The sequence below is a fragment of the Neophocaena asiaeorientalis genome, unplaced genomic scaffold, assembly GCF_003031525.2.
Source record: "Neophocaena asiaeorientalis asiaeorientalis breed wild unplaced genomic scaffold, Neophocaena_asiaeorientalis_V1.1 scaffold392, whole genome shotgun sequence".
In the NCBI taxonomy this organism is placed as follows: Eukaryota; Metazoa; Chordata; class Mammalia; order Artiodactyla; family Phocoenidae; genus Neophocaena; species Neophocaena asiaeorientalis.
The window spans coordinates 1,109,114-1,120,165 of NW_020174421.1; the positions used below are offsets into that span (position 1 = coordinate 1,109,114).

The 11,052-nt window shown below is 54.5% G+C and overlaps 1 protein-coding gene across 4 annotated transcripts in view; it reads right to left on the reverse strand.

Moving 5' to 3' along the window:
* Positions 1–11,052, reverse strand: part of CAND2 (cullin associated and neddylation dissociated 2 (putative)) — a 29,177-nt gene that overhangs the window by 17,865 nt on the left and 260 nt on the right. For 2 of the 4 annotated variants that reach the window (XM_024756447.1, XM_024756451.1), the window contains exons 2-5: positions 6,108–6,251; positions 3,035–3,189; positions 2,205–2,328; positions 29–294 (exon numbers count right to left, since the gene is read on the reverse strand). In XM_024756447.1, the coding sequence (XP_024612215.1) occupies positions 29–294; positions 2,205–2,328; positions 3,035–3,189; positions 6,108–6,251 (689 nt within the window). Of the gene's footprint in view, positions 1–28; positions 295–2,204; positions 2,329–3,034; positions 3,190–6,107; positions 6,252–7,152; positions 7,269–10,282; positions 10,332–11,052 lie in introns of those variants that run through there. The other 2 variants (XM_024756449.1, XM_024756448.1) reach the window with 2 other exon arrangements.

An 11,052-nucleotide genomic window follows, 5' to 3' on the forward strand; every position in this document is an offset into this window, starting at 1 on the left:
CCCCTCACGTGGGGCCCCGCCCCCTTACCGAGCCGGTGGCCTGCCTGGCGGCCAACGCTGCCCAGGCACTGGATCACGGTGCGGATCGCCGCGGGGCTCGCGGGCGCGCGTGGGCCGGGCAGCCGGTCCAGCAGGTGGTCCGCAAGCTCGACGAAGAGGTCGGTGCTGCAGGCGGCCGCCAGATGGCCGAGCGCCCCAACGGCCCGCTTGCGCACAGCCAGGCGCGGACTGCTCAGCTGCGGAAGCAGACACTGCAGGAGGCTGGCGTGGAAGGCGCCCAGCGGGGCGCCCAGCCTGGGGAGCCGGAAGGAAGGGGTGTCGTGCGAGGCCCCCCCGGCGGGCAGCCTGGGCCAGGCACTTCCCCTCTCCCCATGGGTGCCTGGCCGCCTCCCCCATTATGACAACCCAAGGACCCTCACCCTCCCCATCACTGAGGCCAGAGTGATCCAAAGTGGGCCTCGGGCTTCCCTGGTGGCGCAGTGGTTTAGAGTCCACCTGCCAATGCAGGGGACACGGGTTCGTGCCCCGGTCCGGGAAGATCCCACATGCCGCGGAGCGGCTGGGCCCGTGAGCCATGGCCACTGAGCCTGCGCGTCCGGAGCCTGTGCTCCGCAGCGGGAGAGGCCACAACGGTGAGAGGCCCGCGTACCGCAAATAAATAAATAAATAAGTGTGCCTCTGCCTAACTCCTTCAGTGGCTCCCCAATGCCCTTTAGATAAGCTGAGCTCCGGGCTCAAGGCAAGAGGGAACACCAGAGAATGGTTTCTGCACAGATAGAACGCAGCCCCCTGCAGCAGCTTCTTTCCCACCTTCAAACCAGGCCTGTGCTTTTCCTGTCCCATGTGTCCTGAAACCTTTTCTTCTCTCCCTCTACACCAACACATTGACCTCACCCTCCCATATCTCTCTGTCCAGCCCAGACCTCTCTCCTGGGTTTCATTTATTTATGTGTTCACCTACTATGTGACAGGGCCTGGGCTGGAAACTCGGGAGAGCAAGACAGACTCTGGCCCTCAGTCCTGCCCTATGGAGTTTTCGGTTGAGTGGGTACCTCCCAGGCACCTCAAATTCAACATGTTCCAAACGGAAACCATCACGCCCACCCCGACACTGCTCCTGGAGTGCACCTACACGGCCAGTGGCCCTGTGTCTGTGCCCACAGTTAGGAAAGCCAGACCCCTGGGTGTCAGCCTTGAGTCTTTGCCTCTCATCCACTCCAAGCGTGGAGTCCACCTCCTAAATACAACCTGAATTCACCTGCCTGCAGAAGCCTTCTAAGCAGTTTCCCTGCCCATTCAAGCCCCTCCCATCTTCCGTGCACTCTGCACATAGAAAGATCAGTCTAAAACACACAAATACACCCAGGGCATTCCTCATGCCTGCCGAGAACCCCTCCATGAGCCCCTCACACTTTCAGTAGAATCTTCAGTCAACTGCCCCACCCTCCCAGCCCTTATCTCTCCACACCAGCCCCTCCTCATGACACCCCATGACTGCCTTGCACAACCCCCAGGACCTCATGTCTCTCTGGTCTTTGCCCTCTGACCCCCATACGGGGTCCCCCTTATGCTCACCCACGCCTGGCCAAGTCCTGCCCACCCTTGAAGGCTCAGCTGGCTGGACCCTCTCTAGGAAGATTCCCCACCCCCCAGCTGGGTTAAGGGCTCCTCCTCTGAGCTCCTGCGGGCCCTGCTCTTAGCCGTATTGTTGTTCTTACTCCATTCACAGGTTTATGTGCCTGTGAGCTTTTCCTTAGGGGCCGCCAAGACCCAGCCAACTCCATATTCCCAGAACTAGTCCAGCACCTGACATTTTTCCAGTAGGTGCTCAAATCTTGAGAGGCTGAATGAATGAATACTTTAAAAATGTGTAGTGCAATTTAAAACCAAGGCCCAGCTATACTAATCCAAGAGAAGAAAAAAAAGAGAAAGAAGGGCCGATGGAGAGGATGAACACACGTGGGCTCCAGCTACGGAGAGACCTGAATTCAACACCTAGGTTCTGCCATTTATTGACTGTGCCTGCAGACAGGCCACATCACCTCTCAGAGCCCAGAAAATGCTGACAAACGAGTTCTCCTGGGACACTGCTGGTACGATTAAAGAGCCCTGGCACAGGGACTGGCGTACAGTAAGTGCTGGCTCTGTGAATTTGAGACCCTCCCTGTCCCCCTGTCCTCCTTGCCCAGGGTGGCCTCCCGCACCTGCTCAGCATGTCAGAGAGGATGTCCAGGGCTTCCAGCTGCACAGCCACGTCCTCCTGCTGGGCGATGGCACTGGTGAGCTGGCCTGTGATCTTCCGGCACACACTGGCGGCCAGGCCAGAGCCTGCACAGAGCACAAGGTGGGTGCGGTGAGGCCCAGGGCTGGCCTCCACCTGTGGTCGGCCTTTGCTCTGGTTGTGTTCCTGAGCCCACATCCCTCAAATCCTGCTGACCAGGGAAGCCAAGGGTGGCGTGGTCCAAGGTTTGACGCAGAGTCAGACCAAACTAAAGGAGACAGCTGGGGAGCTAAAGAACCGAGGGCGGACCTGCTGGCTGGCTCCCCCCACACCTGACCCCTTTGCCCTTTGCCTTCCAATGGGGAGGTGGGAAAAGTTAAGCACTTCTTTCCTAGACTCCTTTGCTGCTTGGAGAGGCCAGGTGACCATGTTCTGGCCATTGAGATACAGGTCAAAGTCTTCTAGGGAAACACGTGCTTTTCTTATAAAGGGCAAGAGACATGCGTAGAGACTTCAGCCCTGTCCTAAATGAGCTTCTGAATGGCTGTAAAAATGGAGTGGCTGATCCCTTCAGAGTTATGTGAGAAAAGTAATCCCCTACTTCTTCAAGCTGCCATTAGTTAGACTTCGCTACTTGCAGCTAAAAGCATCCCTGAAACAGAGCCATGAAGTTTAACAGATCTGGGTCTGAATTCCCTGCCACTTATTAGCTGGCTGACCTTGGGTAAGTCCTTTCACCTCACTGAGCCTCAGCTTCTTCAATCATAAACTAGGACAAATAGCAATAGCACCGAGTCCCTAAGACCTGAGTACCTGTGGCTGCAGGGGGGAGCTCCGACAGGACGGTCTTGAGGCCGATGCCAGCGATGTCTCGGAGCTGCTCCTTGTCTGACCGCATGTTGGCACAGAGGGCATCCACGATGGTCTCCACCTGGTACTCCTTCACTTTGCCCACCAGAGGACCCAGGCTGAGTATGGAGGGAGGGAGGGAGGAGGTCCAAAAGCCCAGGCTCAGCTCGAGTTGGGCTGCCCCTTATATCCCCTCATGTCTGTGGGGCCACATGTGCTGAGGAAAAGGCCCCAGATCAACAGGGGACTTCCTATTTTGCCAGAAAGAAAGGTACCGTCTGGGTATGCCAACATCATTCCTGGCACCTCCCAAACCTGCATCTCCTCTTGGGTTTTACATCTCAGTATATGGCCAAACCATCGAACCCGGCAACCTCAACTGGAAACCAAGGAATGCCCAAGAGTAGGGTTCTCAAACTTGCCCGTGTATCAGAATCCCCTACAGGACTTGTTAAAACAGATTGTGGGACTTCCCTGGTGGCACAATGGTTAAGAATCCACCTGCCAATGCAGGGGACACGGGTTTGAGCCCTGGTCCGGGAAGATCCCACATGCCGCAGAGCAACTAAGCCCATGCGCCACAACTACTGAGCCCGCGCTCCACAACGAGAAGCTACTGCAATGAGAAGCTCATGCGCTGCAAACGAAGAGTAGCCCCTGCTCGCCACAGCTAGGAAAAAAAGCCCACATGAAGCAACGAAGACCCAACGTAACCAAAAAAAAAAAACACATACAACACAGATTGTTGGGCCCCACCCCAGCTTTTCAGACTTAAGGGGTCTAGGTGGGGCTTGAGAATTTACATTTCCAGCAAGTTCGCAGTAGATGCTGACGGTCCAGGGACCACACTTTGAGAACCTGCCTTAGAGGCTTGCTTCTCCAAGTGTGGTCACAGATCAGCACTACCTGGAGACGCAGAGATGCAGCAGCTCAGGTCCTACCCGACAGCTACCGGACCCCCAGGCGATTCGAACGCACGTGAACGTTTAAAAACTGCACCACACTGCTTCTCAGCCTTCACTGGGCATTGCCATCACCTGGGACCTTTTAAGAAATGGTTACCCAGGTGCCAGCCCCAGAGTGTCTCAGTTAGTTGGCTTCAGGTGTGGCCTGGAGCTGGGGATTTTTTTTTTTTAATTCCCCAGGTGATTCTAACATGCAGTCAAGGCTGAGAACCTCTGACCTAAGAGTGGTTCTCAGATGACAGTGTGCATTAGAATGCAGATTCCCGGGCACTACATCCTCACCTGCCCGCCCCAGCCCACTCCTGAATTAGAATCCCTGGGTGGGGAGCACACAGTTTAAACAAGGGTCCCAGGTGGCCGCAGTGCACACCACTTTGCAAACTCTTGACCTCTTCCTCTAAGTAATCACAGGTCTTTCCACTCTACCTTCTATAGCACTGGTTCTCAGTAGGGGTGATTCTGCCCTGAGGGGCGTTTTGGATATTTACTGGGTGGGGGGGGCTTCTATTAGTTATGTTCATCACAACTAATGAGACGGCACTTCTGCCTTTTATTGAGGGGATGGGGGAGGGGGGGTTTGGGTTGGGGAGGTCCGGGATGATAGAAAGACAATATTGCAAAACCATGTTCCATGTCCTGCTGGAGTTTCTAACATCCCACTGGGCATTCACACAGGTAAAAAGCCTTTCTATAATTATCTGAGTCCAAAACCTAATTTCATTTTACATATAAACACAAAGTACTTTTCTGCACTATTTTAATATATTAAAATATTAATATTTTAATATACTCTAAAATTTCCCAAAATGTAGTTATCAGGTAACTCGAAGGAAGACTGTACTTTATTGTCCTGGGAAACTTTACCGGGACACGGTCACCATTTCAGAAAATCTCGTAAGATCAATGCTGCCTGTGCTGAGTCCCCAACGTCCACACCTGTCTCCACCTGCTTCCTGCCTTGGCGAGCCTACCTCAGGTGCAGGCCTCTCACGATTTCATGATACGTCTACCGTCAACGTGCCTGAGCACTTACACAGTGAAACACATACTATTTTACCATCAACAACGTTCCTCCTATTTGTCCTTTATGCTCCGGTTTAAGGCATTATATAAACTGTTTTGTAATCATGTGTAAAGGCAGATTCTATTATGCATGAATTTCATTTCGTGATAAGAAAAGAGTATTTCAGACCGCGTGTTATAAAAAGGGGTTTTGCTTCTGCTAGTAGGAAACCAGTCCACCTGATCTCAATTCCACCGTTAGAGGGATGCTCCCGGACCACAAAGCTGAGCACGTCTTGTTCCTGCATGAAACTCTTTACTGAATTCCTGTGCTCTTGGGATCAAGCTGAAATTCACTACCCACCCAGAACACCTGGATCCAGCCCACAGAGTACTGTTGGAGAGGCAGTGCCCCAATTCTGTTGACCCCCGCCATTCCTCAGTCCCCGGCTTACCCCGTCACACACACACATGCCCTGCACATACCCCACCTTGCTTTTTCAGCTCTGGGGGTAACTGGCAAAGGTCTCAGAACGACACCTCATGATGCCTATGGCAAACGCGCCCACCCCCGCCGCGTTCTTTCACCCCCACCACTCCTGTGCATGCCAGCCTGACCTTTCAGCTGCCAACACCTGCATCTGTGCCTGAGGGCTTTCCCTGGCTGGAGATGCCAAGGAATGCATAACGCTCCACCTACCCCAGGAGCAGCCCTCAACCAAGGAAAGCTGGCAGGTGGGAACACTCCAAGGTGCATGTCCTACACTGTGTGCCAGGGATCCCCAGCAGGGGTAAGCTCCACTCACCCACAGGAGAAACTTGCTTGATGCTTTATTGCTTTTCTTCCTTCCCTGCCTCACTTCTCTACCCCCCCTACCTAGTTTCCTGGGATCTCTTTCCTAGTAAACTTATACCTGAATCCTTGCCACAGGGTGTACTTCTGGGGGAACCTACACCAAGTCACTGTCCAGCTCCACTGGGGCTCCAACAGACGCTCAGCAATTCTTCTCTCAGAGGCTGTACCCCAAAGGGTCAGGGACCCTCCCATCACCACCAGGGTCGACACTCACCACTTGACCGCCAGGTTCTGCACCTCCCCGTTCTTGTCCTCCAGAAGCCTGAGAAGCATCTTTACCACCTTGCGTTCGCTGTCCTCATCCAGCTGGATGGAGTCCTTCTGCAGCTCTGACATCAGGTCACTGGTAGCCATGAACCTGGGCAGGGAGGACGGAGGAGGATTGCCGAGCAGCTCCTGGGCCCCGGTGATTTGGGCAGTACCTCAGAGTTCCCCAGAAGCAGACCTTGATACAAAGGGTCAGGGGAAGTCAAGGGCAATAGATTATCTGGGCTGTGGGCACAGTTGGGCTACCACGAGGCAACGCGTGTGTGAGACACCGACTGGCCCAAGGTGGCAGACTCAGATACACAGCATCCCAGCTAAAGGCTTAGGACCTCCAAAGCACATAGCTCCTGCTTCTGCCATTTATGCAAATGTGAACTTGGGCAAGTTACTTCACCTCTCTGAGCCTTATTTAACCTGTCTGAAAAGTGGGGATGAGAACGGTACCTGCCTTGTGGGGCTGTATGGAAGATAAAAGAAGACAATGTATGGGGTGTGCTTAGCACACAGTGGGCACTCAGTTAAGTGTCCCGCCATGATTATAATGTCACGTCATTTGCGTCTCATTCGGGCTAGAAGGTCAAACACAAACCTTGCAACCGAGTCAGGTGTCAGCAGGAAGCCTCTCTACCTGACAGGTGGAGGGGGACTAGCCCCGCCCAGCCCACCCGACCTCAAAGAATCACTCAGCCCTGCCCTCACACCAGCGGGTCTCAAACCGTAGCCAGCATCAGAATCACCTGCAGGGCTTGCCAAACGCTGCTGGGCCCCAGGGTTTCTGAATCAGAAAGTCTGAGCTGGGGCCCCAAATTATGCATTTCTAACAAGTTCCCAGATAAGGCTGAGGGGCGGGGACCACACTCTGAGAACTAACGCCCCAGGCCAGGCTGACAGGCAACAGGCATATCTTAGACATAGATGGCAATGGCTGAGCAGTCCCCAGCCACAGCTTGCAGACCCAGGGTGGGCATCAGCGTCAAGGACCACCCACTCACAGCTGGGCAGATCCGTGTGGCCGGATGCCCTGTCCCCGGCATTTGAAATTGCAGTGGAGTCTGAGCTGGAAGGTCACGGAGAGCTGGGGCTGCCGTAGCAACGTGGAGCACCATTCCTGCCAAGATCAGGAGGGGAGAGCAGTCTTAAACTGGCAGCCCTCGGCTGTGTCCACCTAGCAAATGTTCTTCGAAAATTTGAATTATTTATTGACATTTAAAAATTAGAAGTCTGGAGTCGCGAGACTCCAGATTCTCTTGAAAACAGAATATTTGAATACAGCTGGGCCAACAGTCTCTGGTGACTATAACTGGCTCGAGGCAGTGGCGGCTGCCCTCTGTAGGTAGATGCACACTCCCCAGGTCAGCAGGTTCTCCCCAGGCCCACTGCAGCCGTTTACTGGCTCCTGCAGGCACTTGACAGCAGAGAGGAGAGATGCTGTGAAGTCCGCATCAGAGAGTGGCGGCCCCAAAGAAAGCGTCCAGCTTTTGCTCCCCAACCAGGCCTCTTCACACCAGCCTTGCTTTCTAGCTTGAGCAAGTCAACCAAGAACCCGCTCCCCCTGCCCCACCAAGCCTGCTATGGCAAAATCGGTCACAGTGGGATTCCAGCCTCATCTCTGCAGGCTCAGACCTGCTGCTGGATGTCACAGTGGCCCCTAGGGCCCCTTAGGCAGGAGGGCACTTGTCGGTGTCATAGCTGTTTATTTTTAACAGCTGGGATAAGCCTCAAGCCCGAGAGAAGAAAGGAGGCTGGGCTGGAGGCAAGGAGGGGGTGGCAGGGCTGACCATGCCCACCTGTGGGCCTGGCCACCTCAAGACTAGCAGCCAAGGTAAGATGAAGGATGAGGTTTGGATCTGAGCCAGGACAAGGCCAGGGGTAGCCACATGCACTCCTAAGTCTGTCCAGCTGAAGGGATGTTCAGAGAAGGCAGGCAGGGCCTTGAAGCTGAGTTTCTGCTGCAGTCCATGGAGACCCAGCTCAGCCTGGCAACCCAAGGGATGGACTCCTTTGCTCAAGATGGGCCTCCTGTCTCTCTCTTTCTTCTCCACCTATTGAACTCCCATTCACCTGTCAAGGGCCCAGCTCAAATGTCCTAGTCTCAGGGAAGACTCCTCTCATCACCCTGCCCTATCCTCCACCCACAATCTCTAAGCACACTTGGTCCCCCTGGATAGGACCCTCTCAGATACTCTGCACCCCTCCATTACAGCATCTCTCACACTGCACTGCAAGCTTGGTCACCAGTGTCCCCCTGTTGAACTGTGAACTCACAGAGGCCTGTCAGTTCATCTCTGGGACTCCAGGCCCAGCAAACAACAGGTCCAAAGAGGCCCTGAGGGGGCAGGGTAAGGGCAGAAGGGGGAGGAGGGTTAGGACCAGCCCCTAACAGGGCTCAGAGCCAACCAGCTGTGTGGAAATCCAAACTCAGAAACTAATCCTTCTGAAATACTCCCCAGCACTTCTGACACCCCAGAGTTCCTGCAAACACAGCTCTCACATATGCGTGTATATGTGTGTGGCGGTCGTAAAGGGGGCATATACAGGAAAGGGTATCATTTGGTAGATAAGAGTGTGGGCACCGAAGTTTGGCTTTAAGTAAATATACTGGCCATACACTTATCACCTGGGTGACCTTGAACAACTGACTCCTCTCTCAGCCTCAATTTTTCCATTTATAAAATGGGAATTTTCTTTGCCCCACTTCGTAACACCTTTGGAAGGTTTTAATAGGACAAGCAGCTTTTGGCATGAGGCAGATGAGGCAGCTAGGCTCAGAGAGGTTGCATGAACCACCCAGTATCACACAGCAAGTTGGGAAAAGAAGCACACCAGTCAGGTCTCCTGGCTCCTCAACCAATACTACTATGTTTTCAATAAATGATGTAGGAATTCATGCAAGACCCCTCAATTTACCCATTTCACTGTTGAAGTCTGAGTGGGAGTAGAGCAGCCGCCTGCCCACAGAGTGGGGGCCCAGGACAACAGGGATCGAAGGCTTCCTCCACCTGCCTGGGACCCCCACTTGCAGTCACCGTCCGGCCTCCAGGAGTTAGAGGACACAGTCTCAGTTTCATTCCAGAGAAACCCTAGAGGCGACTCAACTGAAATACTCGGCCACATGGGTGCCTGGACAGCTGGTCAGGCCCCCTGGTATTTGGACTTTAAAAATAGATATCATCCTCATATGCTTGGGGTGGTTTTAAGTGTTCTCAGGGCCGCTGGCAGAGCAGACTGGAAGCGCTTCTCAGGCTCCAGTTGGCAGGGCCAATTCCCTCTCCTGGAGCCTGGACCTGAGGGCCTAGACAGTGGTGCAAATCCCCTCGGCGACTGGCCGGCTGTGTGACCTTGGGCAAGTCACTTCACCTCTCCAAGCCTCTGGAGAACAGGAAGAACAATCACTACCACCCAGGCAGACAGGAAGACTGAATGAGATTACACTGGACAGCAGGGAGCCTGGGACACAGAAAACATTCACTGAGCACCGCCTGTGTACCCAGAACATGCTCTGGACACAAAAGGAGACTGCACAGTCCAGAGGTCCAGGAGCTCTGGGTCTCCCAGGCTTAAAAAGTTATGCAGCAGAAATATGGGCCGGGGGAGGTGCCTAACCCTGCCTGGGTATCAGGAGGCATCCCAAAGAGGTGACACCTGAGTAGCAGCTAGCCTGGTGAAGGGGGGAAATGACGGGGCAGACAAAGAACTTCCAGGTAAAGGCCCGGACAGGGGAGGGGACTGGCAGATTTCTGATGTGCCCAAAATCACAACAGTGTCAATCTATTAAGCGCTTACCTGGTGCCAGACACTAATCTAAGCATCCCGCATGTATTAACTCATTTCATCTTCACACCAACCCTCTAGGTGGGTTCTGTTATTATCCTCATTTCACAGAAACAGAAGCTGAGGCTCAGAGGGGTTAAGCAGCTTATCCACAGTCACACAACCAGTAAGTGGCCGGAGGCAGGATCTGAACCCAGGACTCTGGCTCAGAGGCTCTACTAAAGCAAGGCCTCTTGAGCGGTGCTGAGGAATAAACTGCCGAAGGCAGGGGTCAGACCAGGAGGGCAGGGCCTGGGTATCCTTAGCTGTCAGGGGGCCTTGCTGAGATCTCATCCTCTGTGTTAGACTGACCTGGCTATGCACCTCGATTCTCCACTTCCTAGCTTTGTGACTGCACCTGGGCCCTTCTCGCCTCTGAGCCTCACTCTCCTTACCTGTAAAATAAAAAAGGACTCCTGAAAGCACAGAACTGGCTGTGTGATTATGGACCAGTCCTTTTCCCTCTCTGGGCCTCAGTCTCCCCTGAGGAAGAGGGGACTGGGCCAGAAAGGGAGTGGCCCACAAAACCTATAAGCCCCCACCAGAACCATCACCTACCTCTGTCTGCTAAGCCACTCAGCCCAGCCCCCTCCCTCAGGTGGTGTCAGAGCAAACCAGGGAGGCGGGGAAAGGGTGCCCCTATGAAGTGCGGGGAGGAGGCGCGGGGTGATGTTGAGAAGAGAGCAGAGCTGAGGGTACGAGTGAAAAAGTCAGCCCTGGGGTTTGTAGTCCTGGGAGGGGCGCGAGTTTCAATGCGGAGAAGAAGAGGCAGGCGCTGGGATCCCCAAGGAGAGGCCGAGGGCTTCAGTGGGGGTTGAAGAGGAGAGCCAGGGCCCATCAAATGCGGGGAGAGATGCGGGCTGGGCATAAGTGGAGAGAGGAGAGGCAGAGGAAGCGTGTAGAGGGGCAAGCTGCGGTTCAGACGCGGGACGGCAGGCAGGGGCTGAAGTTTGCACGGTGGGAGACGCAGCTGGGCTGGAGTCCCGGAGAGGACAGGGCAAGCAATCCGCGTTGAACTCAGCCCGAGCTTCCGCCGGGCGCAGAGGCGGGGAGGGGGCGTCTCAGGGGCAGGAGGGGAGCCC